Source organism: Muntiacus reevesi, chromosome 9 (assembly GCF_963930625.1).
Source record: "Muntiacus reevesi chromosome 9, mMunRee1.1, whole genome shotgun sequence".
NCBI lineage: Eukaryota > Metazoa > Chordata > Mammalia > Artiodactyla > Cervidae > Muntiacus > Muntiacus reevesi.
Genome location: NC_089257.1, coordinates 48,317,089 through 48,338,294, shown reverse-complemented (window position 1 = coordinate 48,338,294; position 21,206 = coordinate 48,317,089). Strand labels below are relative to the sequence as shown.

Genomic DNA, 21,206 nt, shown 5'->3' with positions numbered 1-21,206 from the left:
AATAAGAAAGATTAAAAAAAAATCTGGTATGTGAGCGAGAAGTACTAAGGAAGAAAAATAAAACAGGAAAGGGGAGAAGATGTATTTTAGGTTGGTAATAATAATATCTTTTTATCAAATTGATATAGAATTAAATGTAAAGCACTTAGCACAATACCTGGCACTTAGTGCTCAATTTTAGTTCTTGTAATAATACTAACCATTTTTTCTTAATCAAATTTATTAGTGGCAGGACTATTTATTGAACTTTCAAAACTCCAGCTTAAGTCTAGTGTTATTTGATTTTCATTGATTTCTGCTTTTATTTTTCTTAATTCCTTCTTTCTCCTTACTTTTGGTTTATTTTTAAACTTCCTAAATTAAATGTTTATTTATTTTCAGTCTTCTTATTTTCTAATAAATGCATTTAAGGTTGTGTATTTTCCTCTGAGTACTCCTTTAACTGTTTCTTTTCTTATACAATGTTCTAAATGTTATTAATTTCTTAACAGTCTATGATTTTAGTCTTCTTCTTTAATCCAAAAATTACTTTGAAGTGCTTTTAGAATTTTCTGTGGGATGTATCTGATACTCATATGATTCTGTGTTAATTTATCTAGCCTTTTGGTTTTCTATCTGATTTTCTTCATTTTACTAGGTAATTGTGAGTTAAAAGATTTCAACTTTTAGAAATTTTCTCTGTGGTTGAACACAAGAATCATTTTTGCAAACATTACTTTGGATATTTTGAAAGTATGTACCCTCAGCCCTCCATATCTGTGGGTTCTATACCTGCAGATTCAACTAATCAATGACCCAAAGTGTTTGAGGAAAAAATTTCCAGAAAGTTCTAAAAAGCAAAACTTGAATTTACTACACAGTGGCAACTATTTACATAGCATTTATATTGTGTTAGGTATTATGTGTTAATCTAGAGATGATTTAAAGTCTATGAACAATATGGGCAGGTTACATTCAAATATTAAACCAATTTATATAAGGGAATTACACATCCATGAATTTTGGTATCTGACAGGCCTGGGGGCTAAAGGGTTAGGGACTGAATCCTGAAACCAGTCCACTACAGAAACTGAGGGACAACTATATACTCCTGGTTTGTCAAGCATAAAAGTGTATGTATGTGTGTGCTTATAAAACAAAACATAATGCTTTTGTGATTCAAACTTTTCATTTTATTAATTTTATTGAAATATGGTTGATATGTATGGTCATTTAAATAATTTTAATTCTTCAAGCCCATTAGCAAAATTTATCTTTCCATTTGTTTGTGCTGTCTTCAGTGTTTTCCTCCTAGTCTGTAGATTATCTTTTCATTTTGTTGCTGTATGGTAACTTTTAAGTTTGAGTAGATCTCAAATGTTTATTTTTCCTTTTGTTTCTATTGCCTTGGGAAGTTGACCTAAGAACACATTGGTATGATTTATGTTAGAGAATATTTTGCTTATGTTCTCTTCTAGGAATTTTATGGTGTTGTGTCTTATATTCCAGACTTTAAGCCGCTTTGAGTTTGTTTTTTTGTATGGTACGAAGATGTGTTATAAATTCATTGATTTGCATGTGACTGTCCAACTGTCCCAGCACCACTTGTTGAAGAGATTGCCTTTTTTTTTTTATTGTGTGTTCTTGCCCACTTTGTTGAAGGTTAATTGACCATAGGTGTGTAGGTTTATTTCTGGGCTCTCTGTTCTGTTCCATTGATTTATATATAGGATTGTTTTCTTAATTTTTTCTGATAATTTGTTGTTAGTATATAGAATAAATATCTGCATATTCTATATATTACAATTTTACTGTATTCATTTATTCTAATAGTTCTCTGGTGGCATCTTTAGGATTTTCTGTATATAATATCATGTCATCTGCAAACAGTGACAGTTTTACTTCTTCCTTTCCAATTTGGATTCTTTTTACTTCATCTTATCTAATTGCTATGGCTAGGACTTCCACTACTTTGTTGAATAAAGGTGAAAAGAATAGATGTCCTTATCTTGTTCCTGCTCGTAGAGGATAAGAATTTTTAACCATGTAGAAGGAACAGATAAATGCTTTTGGTTCTTTACCACTGAGTATGATGTTCACTGTGGGTTTGTCATTATGGCCTTTATTATGTTGAGGTATATGTTCCCTCTATACCAACTTTCTGGAGAGCTTTTGTCATAAATTCATGTCAGATTTTGTCAAAAGCTTTTTCTGCATCTATAGGGATGATCGTATGATTTTTACCCTTCATTTGTTAATGTGGTGTATCACATTGATTGATTTGAAGATACTGAACTATCCTTGAGTTACTGGACTAAATTCTACTTAATCGTGGTGTATGATTCTTTTAATATACTGTTGAATTTAGTTTGCTAAGATTCTTTTGAACTTTTTTACATCTGTGTTCATCAGTGATATTGGCTTGTAATTTTCTTTTTTTTTTGTGGTATCTTTATTTAGTTTTGATAGCAGGCTGATGCTGGCCTTGTAAAATGAATTTGGAAGTATTCCTTCCTCTTTAGCTTTTTGGAATAGTTTGATAAGGATAGGTGTTAACTTTTCTTAAATGCTTTTTAGAATTTACCTGTGGAGCTATCTGGTATTGGACTTTGTTTTGGGGGAATTTTTAAGTTACTGATCCAGTTTTATCACTGGTAATTGATCTGTTTCTATTTTTTCCTGATTCAGTCTTAGGAGATTGTGTATTTCAAGAAATTTATCTGTTCCCTCTAAATTGTCCATTTCATTGGTGTATAATTGTTCATAGTAATCTCTTATGATCCATTGTATTTCTGTGGTATTGGTTTTAATTTTTATTTCATTCTGATTTTCTGTCTTTTTTCTTAATGAGTCTTGCTAAAGGTTTATCAGTTTTGCTTATCTTTTTAAAGAACTAGCTGTTAGCTCTAAGTCTGTCTCTTTCAGTGATCTTTTCAGTATCTTTTGAGTCTCTGTCTCTTTTATTTCTGATCTAATCTTTTTTTCTCTCTTTCCTTCTATTAATTTCAGGTTTTCTTTGTTCTTCTTTTTCTAGTTCCTTTAGCTGTAAGGTTAGATTGTTTATCTGAAGTTCTTCTTGTTTCCTGAGGTAAGGCTTGTATCTCTATAAACTTCTCTATTAGAACTACTTTTGCTGTGTCCTGTAGCTCATTGTGTTTCCATTTTTATTTCTCTTTAGGTATTTTTGACTTCCTCTTTCACTTCTTCAGTGGCCCATTGGTTGTTTAGTCGTATGTTATTTAGACTTCATGTGTTTATGCTTTTGCAGTTTCTTTTCTTTTCATTTTGCCCAATTCTCTGTGTCTAATTTCTTTGTTTTAGGTATGTTGGTTATATCTTCTGATCTTGGAGAAATGGTGCCTTATATAGGCAATGACCTGTGGGGACCACCAGCATGCTCCCTTCTGATCACTGGAGTTGTATGTTCTAGGGGTGTCCCCTGTGTGGGCTGCATGCACCCTTTTTTGGTGGGGCTGACTACTGTGGACACACTGGTAGATGGGACTGGCCCCCAACCTGTTTGGTTTTGAGGCTATGCCACATACAGTGACTCTGGGCTTGCTAGAAGGTGAGGTAGGCTTACTGCAGGGTTAACTGCATGGCCTGTGTAAGCTGTGCATACACCTGCTATTGGCCTGCTGTTGTACAAGGCTTGGTGCCTACATGGCTGCATGGTAAAGGGGAGTGCTAGTTTGCTGGTGGGTGGGCCAGGTCTTGGCAACTGTCTACCAGGGGGTGTGGGGCTGGTTTGTGCCTGTTGGTGGGTAGGGCAGGTCCCAGCACTAATAAGCTAGAGGGAGGAAACCAAAATGGTACTTACCAGCACCAGTGTCCATGGGATAGAATTAACTCCCCACAATGGCTGCTGCCAGTCCTCTGGGGGGAGTCCTAGCTGCTTCCTCGCTCCCTGGTAGGTTTTCCAAGATCAGCAATTGGGTCTGACCTGTTTTTCAAATTCCTGCCTCTTAGCTGGGTTTCAGAGAGTGAGATATTGTGTGCACCCTTGAAGAGCAAAGTCTGTTGTTTCCTCTAGCACTCCAGCTCTCCTGGATATAAGCCTTGCTGGTTGTCAAAGCCAGATGTTCTGGGGGCTTATATTCCTGGTGCAGAACCCCTAGACTGGGGAGCCTGATGTGGGACTAAGAGTCCTCACCCCTTGGCGAGGACTTCTGAGATTGTGACATTCCTCCTGTTTGTGTTTCACTGACCTGGAAATGTAGGTTCTAACTGTAGGATGTCTCCTCCCCTCCTTCCCATATTCTTGTACTTCCTACTTTGTGTCTTAATTGTGGAAAATTCTTTTCTGCTAGTTTTCAGGTCATTCCTATAGATAGTTGCTCTGTAAGTAGTATTTTTGGTGTGTTCATGGGAGGCGATGAGCTCATAGTCTTCAGTTCTCTCATCTCAGCCACCAGTTCATATTATTAATTTTGCTTGCTTCCTCTGTTGATTTCTAACAGAGTTATTAAAGTCACTCACTAATGCAGGGCTTTAGTAGATTTTTTTTTTGTACTTTTAGTAGATTTCTTAAAAATATTCTTTATGGAAACATAATTTGTATATAATAAAATACACAGATTTTAAGTGTAAAGTTTAATAAGTTTTGACAAATATATATACTTGTACAATTACCACCTCAGTGAAGATACAGAATATTTCCATCACCCCAGAAATTTCCTTTGTGTCCCTCTCAGTCAATCCCCCACCCAAACCTTAGCAACCACTGAGGAGTTCCATTGCCTTAGATTAGTTTTGCTTGTCTAGAATTTATACAAATTGAATCTTAAGTATATATTCTTTTGTGTCTGTCTTCTTCTGTTCCATGTAATGATTTTGAGACTTAGCTGTGTTGTTATATCAGTAGTTTATTCATTTTTATTCCTGAGGAGTATGCCTGGTTCATTGTTTGTCTATTTGATGCATAAAGTTTCTAAGTTGTTTTGTCTTATTTGGGAAGAGGCTACTTTAGATTCTGTTCATATCCTCCTGTTGGCAAAAGACATCTGGTCTGTAGTTACATGGGGAAAATATATCCAAGCATCCTGAGTTTTATGCCTGCTTATTAGTTGTCTACACTGATAACAAGTGAGAGAACAAGAGGGAAGACAGATGGTTTGTGGGGCTTTGCTGACTTCCTAAATGGCTCTTTGGCACAGTTGCTCTGGCCTCTGCCTCCCTGTGAGAGCTGTGATGACAGTGCACGTAGAAATGCCCCTGGTAATTAAGATGACTCTGAAACAGTGAGGGCTCTGAATTCCAGGCCCCCACTGTGTGGTACACCTACGTGGAAATCTGTCAGGGAATCAGATCATGGAACTGGCCCTTGTCATAGACACATGGCCATAGAGCAACTTGAATGTTTATGATTCAGTATTTTAAAAGTTTAAGTAGGGTTAAAGAATACAAGTAATTGCTTAAAGGAAAATATTAATTAGTTAATTTTCAGTGATTTGAAGACAAATTACTCAGTTTGTTAATTATCAATAGCTGAGTCTTTTCTCATTCTTTCTTCTGTTTACATTTCAGCTCCTTTTTTGTTGCTTTTTAGTTCCTTAAAAATAGGTAGAGGAAATGAAATTTCATTTGCTTTTACTGGCTACAGAAACACTGTGTGTGTGTGTGTGTGTGTGTGTGTGTGTGTGTGTGTGTGTGTGTGTTGGGAGGGGTGATTGAAACTGTTTTCTAAAATAAAAACACCTTTTACATGGGAGATGCTCTGTAACTGTGTTACTTTAGATGAGTCACTTAATATGTGTATCTGGACCTTAATTTCCTCACTGGTAAAGTAAGTCAAATGCCTGTATACCCATCTCATATGATTCTTAACATAATTTATATGAATAGCATCATTGATGCAAAAATACTTTGTAAATTTTTAATTTCTATTCAAATGCACACAGTTGACCCTTAAACAATGTGGGAGTGAAGCTCTGTATTAATTTACTGTTGGCCCTTTGGAGTGCTCCCTAACTGTAGAGATGTAATAGACATATTCCTGGAATAGCATATTCAACTTTTTAAAAACCCAGCCATTATTTAAAAATCTAATCATTATAAGATCTTCACGACCCAGATAAGCATGATGCTGTGATCACTCACCTAGAGCCAGACGTCTTGGAACGTGAAATCAAGTGGGCCTTAGGAAGCATCACTTTGAACAAAGCTAGTGGAGGTGATGGAATTCCAGTTGAGCTATTTCAAATCCTGAAAGATGATGCTGTGAAAGTGCTGCATTCAATATGCCAGCAAATTTGGAAAACTCAGCAGTGGCCACAGGACTGGGAAAGGTCAGTTTTCATTTCAGTCCCAAAGAAAGGCAATGCCAAAGAATGCTCAAACTACCGCACAATTGTACTCATCTCACACGCTAGTAAAGGGATGCTTAAAATTCTCCAATTCAGGCTTCAGCAATACGTGAACCATGAACTTCCAGATGTTCAAGCTGGTTTTAGAAAAGGGAGAGGAACCAGAGATCAAATTGCCAACTTCCGCTGGATCATTGTAAAAGCAAGAGAATTCCAGAAAAACATCTATTTCTGCTTTATTGACTACGCCAAAGCCTTTGACTGTGTGGATCACAATAAACTGTGGAAAATTCTCCAAGAGATGGGAATACCAGACCACCTGACCTGCCTCTTGAGAAACCCATATGCAGGTCAGGAAGCAACAGTTAGAGCTGGACATGGAACAACAGACTGGTTCCAAATAGGAAAAGGAGTATATCAAGGCTGTATATTGTCACCCTGCTTATTTAATTTCTATGCAGAGAACATCATGAGAAATGCTGGGCTGGAGGAAGCACAAGCTGGAATCAAGATTGCCGGGAGAACTATCATTAACTTCAGATATACAGATGACACCACCCTTATGGCAGAAAGTGAAGAAGAACTAAAGAGCCTCTTGATGAAAGAGAAAGAGGAGAGTGAAAAAAATTGGCTTAAAGCTCAACATTCAGAAAACTAAGATCATGGCATTCGGTCCCAAGACTTCATGGGAAATAGATGGGGGAACAGTGGTAACAGGGGATGACTTTATTTTTCTGGGCTCCAAAATCACTACAGATGGTGATTGCAGCCATGAAATTAAAAGATGCTTACTTACTCCTTGGAAGGAAAGTTATGACCAACCTAGATAGCATTTTAAAAAGCAGAGACATTACTTTGTCAACAAAGGTCAAGGCTATGGTTTTTCCAGTAGTCATGTATGGATGTGACAGTTGGACTATAAAGAAAGCTGAGCACCGAAGAATTGATGCTTTTGAACTGTGATGTTGGAGAAGACTCTTGAGAGTCCCTTGGACTACAAGAAGATCCAACCAGTCCATCCTAAAGGAGATCAGTCCTGGGTGTTCATTGGAAGGACTGATGTTGAAGCTGAAACTCCAATACTTTGGCCACCTGATGCGAAGAGCTGACTCAATGGAAAAGACCCTGATGCTGGGAAAGATTGAGGGCAGGATGAGAAGGGGACGACAGAGGATGAGACTGTTGGATGGCATCACCGACTCAATGGACATGGGTTTGGGTGGACTCCGGGAGTTGGTGATAGACAGAGAGGCCTGGCATGCTGCAGTTCATGGGGTCGCAAAGAGTCAGACACAACTGAGCGACTGAACTGAACTGAATCATTAAAAGATGTGCTACCTCAAAATAAAGTTCTACTTCGTGAAGGTTGTTTAAAAGAACCCTATCATCTCAATAGATGCAGAGAAAGTGTTTGACAACATGCAACATCCTTTCATAGGGCTTCCCAGGTGGTTTAGAAGTAAAGAAACCACCTGTAATACAGAAGACTTGAGTTCGATCCCTGGGTCAGGAAAATCCCCTGGAAAAGGAAATGGCAACCCACTCCAGTATTCTGCCTGGGAAATCCTATGGTCAGAGAAGCCTGGTGGGCTACAGTCCATGGGGTCACAAAAGAGGCAGACATCACTGAGCAACTAAACAACAATAACAACAATCATGGGCACATTGTAAGTCAGAAGCACAGAGTTGAGGAGTCAGAAATATCTGGAACCTAGGCCTCCCCTGTGACTAATTGGCTCTTTGATTGAGTTATATTATAGGAGCTCTCTCTTTGTCTTAGTTTTCTCATTTAGAAAATGTGGAAGATAAGTCATACTGTCATAGGAGTGCTATGAAGTTACTATCACTACTGTTATTTTGCCGAAGTGATTTATAACCATTTATCTTAGTTTCTCTGTAAATCCAGATTTCCATGTTTTGGGCTTGCTTTAAATTGTATCTACTTAAGGCATGTTTTCAATACTATTTTTGGCCAAGACTGAGATATTGTTGCCTTCTATAACTCTATGATCTTTGCAAGATCATTTCTTAACAATTTGAAAGAGATGAAAAGTAGTACATTTAGCTGTACAGTGTGTGCCATCGTTCCATTAGAAGCTAAATGACAGGAGGGAGGATACAGCGACATCAATTGTTAAGGCCTGTACATTATTCATTTAACATCTGCTGTTGGTTCTCTTTTTCCCTATGGGGGAATAAATTACATCACATCAGCACATTCATGCTTTGTGTTTAAGCATTTAAAAGTCATTTATTGTATTATTAATATTATTTTATTTCTGCTTGTTTGGCAGCCCCTGAAGTTATCAATGCCCACGACTATAGCCAGCAGTGTGACATTTGGAGCATAGGTGTCATAATGTACATTTTGTAAGTAGCCTGCTAAATGTACAATTTAAAATGAATGGAAGTTCCCTAACAGTGGAATTACATAGATTTTAATTTAAAGCTAAATAGTATAATGTCAAGAAAGCAACTGAAGAAACAACTGGGAAGTTATTCTAAAAGCTGACTTATTCATTGTCAGGTCCATCTATTAGGTATTTTTTTAATACAATCAAATTGTAAGTTTCAACTTTGCTTTTCATTGATCTATAAATGCTGCAATGCACTGTATGATCTGAACAAAGTGAAAAACTTGCCTCAACACCTCTCTGATCCTTTGCTACAAACCAAAAGCTTGTTCGTCTTTTCTTGAGATTCACTTATAGAGTATCAGGCAGATTCACTTATAGAGCATCAGGTAGAGGGAAGGTCCTGGACCTGGCACTAGGGCTCCCCCGTGGACAGGGCATGTGCAAGCAGCAGGCAGTAACCAGGTGAACATTCAGTCCAGCCTCCAGGGAGTATTCTATGGTTCCTAATTCTCTTCATGCTACTGAAAACATTGGTCTTTCTTGTTCTGTCTTTTGTTTCGCTCCCAAGATTCAGTCAGACCCCATGGCCTGTATTTTTCCTTTGAGGCGTCCTCACATATTATTCAATTTCTCTTCACTTGTTTCGTTTCTCCTTATGATCCCTTTCTAGAAGATTATAATGTCTTTTTGTCTGTTCTCTTTCTTCTGGTTCATCCTTCACATAGTTGTCAGGGTTGTCTTTCTAAATCACAAATCTGATTATACTGCTTTCCTGACTAACAGCCTCTGTTGATTCTCCCTTGCTATAGAAAACTGTCAGCGCATCCCCACATGGCATGATGCAAAGCTTTCACAGCCTGGCTCCAGCATGCCTTTCCAGTCTTGGTCTGCATGTGTGTTCCCATGCACTTAGCCTGTTCTGGTGTCCACTCGAGGCTGCTCCTTACGACTTGGGTGCCCTGTGTTTCCTGCCTCTGGGTCTTTGCTCATGTAATTCATTCTGCCTCAGTGTTCATTTTTCTTCTCTACTAACCTGTTTCCTGGGTGTGTCCAGCTCATACATTAGCAACTTCTATTTCCCTGAGTCCTGCTCTGCCCAAGCATAGTTAGTATGTTCATTATGTATAACATACTTTCCCTTACTCCATGGGATTTAAGGCAACATATTAATACAAAGGTGCATGCAAAAGAGTAACATTGAAAGAAAAACAAGATAATAATAATCAGGCAAGTTTGCACATGTATAAGTTTGATAGAATTAACTTTTTACTTTTATGTGTTCTCATTACACTTCTAAAAGCTATATTATAATGTAATGCAATTATTGTATTATATGTATTGTTTCTGTTTTTCTTGCTCTAAATTCCATGAAGGACAGAGATCTGATTCATCTTTGCATCCCTAGTATCTGGCACCATAGTAGACATGTAGTCAGTGCTCAATATATGTGTTTTATATTGAATTAAAGTGAATTGTCTGAGAGTATTCTGAAAAGTTAGTGGTCATTGTTCTGCTTCTTGGTGAGTATGAACACTTTTGTGTTGATGCAACATTAGTTTTATGGTCATATTGAAGATTTCACTGTGCACTACCTCTTCCAGATCGTTTCTAAATATTGACATCACAGTAGTTACATTTTCACAGTCCTGTGAAATGAAATACACAGGCAGTAGAAATTGGATGTTGTGATTGTAGCTGTAACTCAGACACTCAACACATCACTGCTTAGACTGCATAAAGTGTAAATGTATTCACAAAATTTTTGATCATTGTTTTTTTCTGCTTAGGATTATATTAAAACTCTGAGCCTTAGTTTTAAATTAAAATATAGCTATTTAAAATTAGTGTTTTATACTCTCATGACTTCTAAGACAACACAAGTCAGACATAACATATATATGTAATGTATTATTATACCAATTGAGGTGTTTGCTGCCTTCTTGATTTGAACTTAGTGTATTACACGTCTAAATTTTTTCCTCCTACTTAAAGATGTAATTTTAATTTTTCTGCTTCTAAGCGTGACTGCATATCATAATAAAGACATCTTTTTTTCCTTTACAGTAGACTCTTACTTAGCTAATCAGTGCCTGTTCATTAATCTATCTGAGCCCAGTGGTCTTACAGATCATTTCCTTCACCAAGGGCACAAACATATTACCTTCTCCAGGGGCGGGGAGGGGTTTCTTATTTATCAGTTGCCCCTGATTCATTGCTACTTAATTGAACAATGATAGCATACTTTCTCAAGGTGAAATTAATATAAATACTCTTTATGGGCACCATCTTTTGCTGTTTTGATTCCTGTGAAACAGAAAATAATCAGAAGGCCTTAAGAGGCATTTTTCATGTCTTGGATTCTCTTTTCTGAATGTGCAGAAAATTGCTGTCATAAAATTTCATGTGCTGCTGATTGACCAACCATTAGATACATTTTGTGTAAGTAAAATTGTAAAGAACAGAAAAAACTGAAAATTTTAAAACATAGCCCTTGAGCTGTAGTTGCATGTTAGGCAGTGTAGGAGCAGCTAAGAAATCAGTGAATGTGCATACCACTTGTTATTAACAGACTCAGTGAGCTGGGCTTTTGCTGGCCTGTATTTGTTATAACAGTAATTGCCCATAAGACCATTTTTCTGACTTTTTTTGGAATGGCATTTAAAAACTAAATAATAGTAAGGCAAATTGAATCAGAGAGAGAAGGGTTAGAATGAGCTGGAGAAAGAGAAAGTATTAAAATGAGAGTTTGCGGAACAATTTATCGCTTAACAAGAACCTATTGGTAAATGAAAAGCTCTGTTGTCCAGCCTAGTTCGATAAGCTACTGGGATGAAAATGACTCCCCTTCCACACTGGAAAAATCATTATTATCATAATCATTATCATGTAGAATATTTATCAAATGTAAACTAATTCAAAAAATGTTTATGGGAAAGAGTTTTAAAGAAATTTAAGAAAAATGTAACTTAAAAAAATCAGTAAAAATCTGTTAAGAGACCTAGAAATCATTATACTTATGTACATAACAGACCAGCATTTGGAAAGTAATGGAATTATGCCATTTTATTCTTTCAGTAATAAAGTAGAAAAATATTATCCTGAGAACTGAAGAATAGACAGAGAGAGTTAGAGTTGCCTCTGTGCTGAGTCCAGGTCCAACTTCTCTCTGGTTGTCATTGGGAGAATCTGGTTGTTGTCTACAGGATTGCCCTCAGATGTTGGGACTGACAATAAAGATGATGGCTAACATTTGCAACTTTTAAGCACACAGTTTTGGACTGGATCACCTATTGACGCATAGGCTTGCCATGCTCTTTGTAAAGTATAGCATAGTACTTCCTTTAAAAGGCTCTAAAGACTCATGGTCCTGTACTATGGAATTTACAGTAAGTCCATGTTTTCTGTATACACACTACTCATGGCTTTACTGATGTTGGTTGTTACATGTACTCAGCTTTCACCCTTCCAGACTGAAGGGTCACATTCATCATCTGGTTTTCCTCCTTTAGATTTTCTTCATTTTGTATATAATTTTTGAAGAGTTGTAGCTATTTTAATGGATTTTTTATTTTGACTCAGAGCCAGTAGGCCCCAGGATCATTCTTAACCATCATCACCAGTCTTTGTGTAACATTTTACTATGGATAAATTTCTTCCATGGTCACTAGAAGAAGTAATCTCATTAGACTGTGATGACTCAATGTATCTTTCTGTTAAGTCTAGTGTACCTTAAGGCATAACCTTACCCTTGCTCACATTGAAGTGTTTCTCCTCTGTTATCCACCGCTATTACTGTGCACCTAAACTCACACACCTTTCTGTATTTTAACCCCAATTAAGTTTAGTGTTTTCCCACCTGGAAGAGCTTTGCACATGTGGAAGTTCCAATGAATACAAGAGCCTAACACTTATCTCCCCAAACTCCTTTGCTTCCATTTCTACATCCAGAGAAGTTCCCACCTCTTCCTCTCCTTTCCTTAAATATGAAGCACCACTGCTTTCAAGTCCTGTAGAAACTTAATTTTTAATAGCCTTATTTTGATTATTTAAAAGAATCTAAACAGAATGATTACCTTTGCTGTAGATTAAGTGGAAAAGCACCCTTTATGGCAAGCTCAGAAGAGAAGCTTTTTGAATTAATAAAAAAGGGAGAACTACATTTTAAAAATTCAATCTGGAATTCCATAAGTGATTGTGGTAAGTATAGATGTGTTATTATTTATTAAGGCAAATATGCATAATATAAGAAAGCCAGCCAGTAATTTAGATACTTTAAATCTCTGAGTAACCATTAAACTTACTTGTAGAAATAAAAACTATTTACTTGTGGAAATAGTGCTATCTTCACTGTGATTTTTATAGTTGAAACTTTAAACAAAAACAGAAAATGTATACTAAAAATTGAAGAGGAAATTTTCTGATCAAATAGCTCATTTTTACTGAAGACTATAAACCAGGTAATCCAGGCAATAAAACCTCACTTTTGGCCTTGAACTTTATTTAATATTAGCCATATGTACTGATGATATTTATTCTATAACTGATATGATTCCTTTGTGTCATATAGACCTAATCCTAAATTGGAAAGTATGTGATATTAATTACAGTTGAGATATATAAGGTAGGATTTTTTCCTTTATTTGCAGCTAAAAGTGTTTTGAAACAACTTATGAAAGTAGACCCTGCTCACAGACTCACAGCTAAGGAACTACTAGATAACCAGTGGTTAACAGTAAGTTTCAATACTACTGCCTTAAAAAAAAATTTTGGCACACTATCATTGCTTATTTCTTTTCATCTGGCCTTATAAACTATATATAGTCTTAAAACAGTCGTTTAGTTTCATCTTCTGACAAGTTAAAAAAATTATTGAGTGCTGACACATTTCTGAAATGGGTATTTTCAAACTGTTAAAATTACTACCACAGTTGTTTACATGTGTTTATAGAGGTTTAAATGAACTTTTCTATTGTATCAAGTTCAGTAGAATAGAGTTGAGAAATGTCCTTTATTAAAGATGTGGACTGTTGAAGCAGTCTGTGTAGTTTAGTGATGTAAAGTACTGGAACTGTCTACTTCTCTTTCAGCTCTTTGGACGCAGAGAATCTACAGGGACTCAGAAAAGCCAAGGTCTTCTAACAGTGGCTGTTGCCTGGCTTGAAATCTTGAGTCATTATTCATTTGCATATTGCTTTCCCCCATTACACTAATGCCTCGAGCAGTAACCCTGTGTCTTAAGTGATCTTCGTATCCCTGTTCCCAGAACATTACCTGGTCACAACAGGAACTTTGGAAGAGGATGCTACTACCTCTCAATAATTATTCTCTCTTTCTTCTGTGGTCATGAGGATCCTGACTTTTCACTGGTAACATTCTTATCTAGTCTTTTTTGCTAGTTATCCCCTATCATTGCTAGTTACAGCGCTGGTCAATGAGATCTAAGTGCAGGTAAGAGTAATCTCTGGGAAGTGTCCTTAAATGAAGGGAGTATGGCATTCCTCATATCCATCTTCTTTTCTAGTGACTGCACTGCAGCTGCGATGAATGGAGTTTGAGTAGCCATATTAGATAATAAAGTGGAATATAAACAGGATAGCAGAGCAACACGATTTTAGAAACCAGGGCTCTTGGGATATAAAGCTGCCACACCAGCCCTTGACTGCCTACCTCCAGACTTTTTTTTTTTTTAATTATTATTATTTTTTATTATTTATTTATTTTACTTTACAACATTGTATTGATTTTGCCATACATTGACTTGAATCTGCCATAGATGTACATGTGTTCCCCATCCTGTACTGCCCTCCCAACTCCCTCCCCACCCCATCCCTCTGGGTCATCCCAGTGCACCAGCCCTGAGCATCCTATATCATGCATCAAACCTGGACGGGGGATTCATTTCACATGATAATTTACATGTTTCAATGCCATTCTCCCATATCATCCCACCCTCGCCCTCTCCCACAGAGTCCAAAAGACTGTTCAATACATCTGTGTCTCTCTTACTGTCTTGCATACAGGGTTATCATTACCATCTTTCTAAATTCCATATATATGCATTAGTATACTGTATTGGTGTTTTTCTTTCTGGCTTACTTCACTCTGTATAATAGTCTCCAGTTTCATCCACCTCATTAGAACTGATTCAAATGTATTCTTTTTAATTGCTGAGTAATATTCCATGGTGTATATGTACCACAGCTTTCTTATCCATTCATCTGCTGATGGGCATCTAGGCTGCTTCCATGTCCTGGCTATTATAAACAGTGCTGCGATGAACATTGGAGTACATGTGTCTCTTTCAGTTCTGGTTTCCTCAGTTTGTATGCCCAGCAGCGGGATGGCAGTTCTATTTCCAGTTTTTTAAGGAATCTCCACACTGTTTTCCATAGTGGCTGTACTAGTTTGCATTCCCACCAACAGTGTAAGAGGGTTCCCTTTTCTCCACACCCTCTCCAGCATTTATTGCTTGTAGACTTTTGGATAGCAGCCATCCTGACTGGCGTGTAATGGTACCTCATTGTGGTTTTGGTTTGCATTTCTCTAATCATGAGTGATGTTGAGCATCTTTTCATGTGTTTGTTAGCCATCTGTATGTCCTCTTTGGAGAAATGTCTGTTTAGCTCTTTGGCCCACTTTTTGATTGGGTCTTTTATTTTTTACAGATGTTTTTAGATGAATAGGAAACAAATGACTGTCATCTTTGAGATACTATGAAATGTGCAGTTAAGCCTAATACCAATTAATACAGTACTCAGTAAATAATGGCTGAATGAGTAGATGATTCAGTAAATGAATGAGTCTGTAGGTATGTCAGAAAATGCCTAAGAATGGAAACTGGAGATTCCAGAGACTTAGGAATATTACTAAGTAATGTTTATCTATGTAGAAAATTATTTTACATCTTTTACTTATTAGACACTGTGTTAGGTACTGGAGATCCATGATATGCTTATATTGCAGTAGTATTGTTGAGAAATGATGGTGGCTTGGACAAGGTGGTAGCAATAGAGTTGAAGAGAAATAAATGTGACATATTTTTAGATATATTTGATAGTACTTGGTGATGGACTAGATAAGGGATGAGAATAAGGGAGGAATCAAGGATGAATTTTAGATTTTGCTTTAACAACTGGCTGGATGGTAGTACCATTTACCAAGATGTGGAAGACTGCCAGAGATACTTTTTTTTCCTGGGGGACGAGTGGTGAGTAAAGGGTTCTACATTGGACATGATAAATTTAAGATGCCTATGTCACATTCAAGTGGAGATTGCCAATAGATCATCGAAAGTATGAGCCTGGAACTGGAGAAGAATGAACTGGAGATATATATCTGTGAATCCTAAGTATACAGATGCCATGTAAAGCCATTGTGTTGAAGAGATGAATTAGGAAGAAAATGCAGATAGAAAGGACAAGAGGCCTCAGCAGTCTGCCTTTAGACACTGCAACATTTAGAAGAGTAGAAGCTAGCAATAGAGACTGAAAAGGAATAGCTGATGAGTAAAGAGGAAAGTTAGGAGGGTAGTGCCAAGGAAGTTGAGTGAGAAAAGTGTTTGAGAAAGCAAGAACAGTCAGCTCCCAGATAAATGCTGCCTAGAGGTCAAGATGAGAATGACTTTTCATTAGAATGGCTGACAGAGGGGTTGATGGTGACCTTGGAGTCCTTGATAGATTTTAGATACCATAAATTTATAGTGGTACCACTGTGATTTTCCTTTGGGAATTTCTAATCATTTATTGGAATAATTCTTTTTCTTTAAGGGCTAAAAAATTACCTTCACTCAAAAATGGTTTATAACTGCCCTCTTCTATGAATGTGTTGAACTCTCAAATGATTCTGTGCAATAAGTATTTCTGGCCTAAAGTAATTGTGCAAATGAGTTAGCGGCTAGATCATTGCAAAACAACTGAGTAGATTTGTAGTAGAGCAAAATAAAAAAACTGTAAAACAGATGGTGTGCTTTAGAAATCTATCTCTTTTCAGCATCACACAACATTCGGGTTTGGCCATTTAATTATTTGTTTTCTAATTAGTGAAACTTTATTTCTGGCTTTGGTCATTTTTCCAGAAGTCTCCATTTTTGAGCCTCTGTAACAATTTGTCTCTATGTAGTCTTTGCCAAATGGATAGAGAAGTGACAGATAGTGTGTACTATATCGGACTATCCTGAGGAGTTCAGTATATGAAGTTTAGAATACTGGCATTTTGTAAACTTCTGAAAGGCAAAACTCTTTTCTTCTTAACCCACTTGAAGTCTCGCTTCCTGTAATTCATGTCCTCTGTTTGAAATAATCTAAAGAGGACATGTTAGTTCTCTCAGTGCCTTCCCGCTTTATAACCAGAGCTTATCTTCCAACACCGGACGAATAGTGACATTCTTTTCAAAGAGCTTTATTGGATAAAAAGTTTCCACGGTTTAGTCTATATATTGTGCATTTTGAAATATAGTACATATCTGAAAAGTATTCTGAGAAAAATAATCATTGCTTCTCTATGTACATTTAAGTGAATGGGTCTTAAACAGATATTGTCATCCTGATTTCAAAAGTCTAAGGTCAGATGCAAGGAAAAACAGCCAATAAATGACTTTCCTACAAAGGGAGGTTTGATGATGACACCCATTGCCAGGAGTATGCCTGTTATCCTCTTTATCCTTTTGTACCTTTTTGCCCTCTTTGTTCTCAACAGTAGTTCAGGAGTTCATTCCTTGTTAGATAGTTACAGTTGCCCGTTGGTATTCAATCCCCTGGTGACAACTAACACCAAGAATTTGCACATTTAACAAGTTTTCCTGGTACTTTCAATGTCTGCTTATATTTAAAAACCTTGCTATAAATTAATGAAACATTTTTCTTCTATGGCTTGTCAAAAAGCAGTTTCCAGTTTTGAGCTCTGTAACAAATGTTTTTTGTGTGTGTATGCCTGCCATGTACCATGCCTTGTGCTAGGTAATAAAATTCAGTTAAAGACATATAGAACCTAGTCTCTGACATGAGGAATTTAGAATATAATAAGGGAAACAAGCTATGTATAAGATATAATGCAAGGAAGAAAATGATAAATGGCATAAGAGATTGCCAAATGACCAGAGAGGTACAGAGGCAAGCCAGTGTGAAATCAGGAAGTTTAATTTGACTGGCAGATAAGATGCCTGAAGGAAAGAAGTGGGAAATGAGACTTTTAGAAAAGGAAGGAAAATTGTGAGGGCCCTTGAATCCCAGACTAAAGAGTTTTAACTTTCTGCCATAGATAGTAGAGAACAATTGCATGCTCTTTGAAAGAAGGAAATTATTATTATAGTGTGTCAGTCTTGCAGAGTGGCTTATTTTAAATGGGACAACAGTCATTTAAATGTCTATGTTGATTTTAACAAATGTTTTTTAATTTTAATTCATAAGGCATGGATGCAAAGATGATTAAAACAGTCTCTCCCTTGAGTAATTCACCACAAATTACAGTGTACTTTGCTTTATAGTCACACTTTACAAAGCTCTTATAATGAAGTGTAGGGTCTAATTTCAGAACACTCTTTCCTATGTATGAACAGGTCCTTGTTCACTAATTTACAAATTGTTATTCAGGTTTTAGTCATTAGCTTTTGACTTTTAGCCTGTGCACTTTATGTAAAAAAATTGAAATTTTCTGATACCTAACTAATTATGGGGTGTATTTTTGCTACCGTATATTTTCATCCTAAATATATTAAGGCTCTAACCTTATATTACTATATTTAGTTACTCTTAAATTATGAATTATCTTATGTATATGAATATGATTTTGAAGCCCTTTTTAATGAAGTTTATGTTAAAAAGAAGCTCATGAACCAGGAACCTGGGCATTTACTCAATATTCAATGATTGGTACATATTTAATAATTCAAACAAATATTTATCGAATAACTACTATGTACTGTGGGGGACACAAGAATGAATCTGGCATAGTATTTTCCTACAAGTTGCCCACACCCTACTGGAGGGATTAAAGAAAAAATACAGGGAGAGAATACATATTTGATATGTGTGTGTGCAAAAGTCCACCTGCAATACAGGAGACCTGGGTTCAATCCCTGGGTCATGAAGATCCCCTAGAGAAGGAAATGGCAACCCACTCCAGTATTCTTGCCTGGGAAACCTCATGGACAGAGAAGCCTGGTGGGCTACAGTCTATGGGGGTCACAAGGAGTTGGACATGACTGAGCAAGTTTCACTTCACTTAATATATATATATATATATATATATATATATATAAAATAAGCATATAAAAATGTACTCTACATATTATATGTGGTATGTAATAAAATATACACTATAAAATATGTAAATGTTCTCTAAATATTATTATATACTTATATGTATATTATATACTATTTTAATATATAAAACATGTATTTATATAAAGTAAGTAGTGTAGTAATAGTACTATTAGGTTTTTAAGAAGAGAGCTATTATTCCTTCTGGTGGATTATAAAAACTGCTTAAGTGAGAAACTTGTATGCAGGACAAGAAGCAACAGTTAGAAATGGACGTGGAACAATAGACTGGTTCAAAATTGGGAAAGGAGTACATTAAGGCTGTAAATTGTCACCCTGCTTATTTAACTTCTATGCAGAGTACATCACGTGAAATGCCAGGCTGGATGAATTAAAAACTGGAATCAAGATTGCTGGGGGAAATAGTAACAACCTCAGAAATGCAGATGATACCAATTTAACACTTTAATGGCAGAAAGTGAAGGGGAACTAAAGAGCCTCTTGATGAAGGTGAAAGAGGAGAGTGAAAAAGCTGGCTTAAAACTCAACATTCAGAAAACTAAGATCATGGCATCCAGTCCCATCACTTCATGGAAAATAGATGGGAAAACAGTGGAAACAGTGACATACTTTATTTTGTTGGGCTCCAAAATCACTGCAGATGGTGGTGACTGCAACCATGAAATTAAAAGATACTTGCTCCTTGGAAGAAAAGCTATGACAAACCTAGACAGCATATTAAAAAGCAAAGACATTACTTTGCCAACAAAGGTCTGCCTAGTCAAAGCTATGATTTTTCCAGTAGTCACATATGGATGTGAAAGTTGGACTATAAAGAAAGCTGAGTGCCAAAGAATTGATGCTTTTGAACTGTGGTGTTGAAGAAGACTCTTGAGAGTCCCTTGGACTACAAGAAAGTCAAACCAGTCACTCCTAAAGGAAATCAGTCCTGAGTATTCATTGGAAGGACTGGTGCTGAAGCTGAAGCTCCAATCCTTTGGCCTCCTGATGCGAAGAACTGACTCATTTAAAAAGACCCTGATGCTGGGAAAGATTGAAGGCAGGAGGAGAAGGGGACAACAGAGGACAAGATGGTTGGATGGCATCACCGACTCAATGGACATGAGTTTGAGCAAGCTCCAGGAGATGGTGAAGAACAGGGAAGCGTGGCATACTGCAGTCCATGGGGTTGCAAAGAGTTGGTCACAGCTGAGTAACTGAACAACTGCATCTTTTCTGAGGATTAAACCTAGAGTAACTTTAGAGAGAAATCTTATGATAATAGGATTCAGAGAATAGTGATACCCCTAGGTAGATAAAGGGCTCTTTTGAGATGGCATGTATGGTGGGTGAGGCTACAAACAGGGCAGGAAGTAAAAATAGGAAGCAAAGACAACCCAAGTTCCTCCTTTGCCTCGCTCTCTTTGCCTTGGGACACTGGTGCCTATTCGTTCACAGGGATCAGAAGTAATAAAATCAGAGCAGTGCTGATGCCCTGCTTGAGTGAGACGCTAAGGAAAATGGGTGGGAATTACTGGATCTAAACCAATGACTCACCTGTTGGCCTCCACCCCCTAGGATAGGTAGATTATAGTTTTAGAAGTGCCTCCTCCTAAGGTGACTTCTCCTTGGAAGAGAAGGTTGATTATGAAATCCTGAATTGAGGAGTTGCTTGGTGGGGACAGATTTTTGGTGCCTAGGATTTTGAGCTCCTGGGGCTAAAGATCTGGTTCTGGTCTGTTTTCCTGAGGAGCTAGTACTCCTCAGGGAGTGTGAGCTCACAGGCCACATTTTACACACCATTAAGAGAGTTTAGAATAGGCAGAATGCAGACCCAGACTTGAGAAGTCAACAAAGTGAACATGCTAAAAGAGATAAGTGAAGATGTTAATAATATGAAGCAAGAAATGATATGGTAAAACAGAACCAAGTAGAACCATTTAGGTATAATAGTTGACAGAGTTGCAGTTATATAGGATAAGTAGTGAAGTGTGTGCAAATGAAGAGTGAATTAAAATCACTAGATGATCAGATTATGTAACTTTAATAGAACTTTATAGAAGGGAACAGATGAAGATAAACATACTGAAAACTTAAGGAAAAATGAAGCTATGTGGAGTTGAAAGTAAAAGTTACAAGATTCATATAATAGTAATCTCAGGCAAAAAAGTGAAAATAGGAAGAAGGAAATCTTTTAAAAATAATAGAGATAATTCATCAGAATTAAAAAAGATTTCAGCTTTAAATAATTATAAACTACCAGATAAGAGAGAGAAGGAAAAACTGACAAAATTGACATAATAAGATTT

General features: G+C 36.7%; 1 protein-coding gene across 4 annotated transcripts in view; it reads left to right on the top strand.

Moving 5' to 3' along the window:
* STK33 (serine/threonine kinase 33) overlaps window positions 1–21,206 on the top strand; it is a 181,642-nt gene that overhangs the window by 132,907 nt on the left and 27,529 nt on the right. For all 4 annotated transcript variants that reach the window (XM_065944593.1, XM_065944595.1, XM_065944592.1 and 1 more), the window contains 3 exons: window positions 8,579–8,654; window positions 12,726–12,838; window positions 13,288–13,373. In XM_065944593.1, coding sequence (XP_065800665.1) covers window positions 8,579–8,654; window positions 12,726–12,838; window positions 13,288–13,373 — 275 coding nt within the window. The remainder of the gene's footprint in view (window positions 1–8,578; window positions 8,655–12,725; window positions 12,839–13,287; window positions 13,374–21,206) is intronic.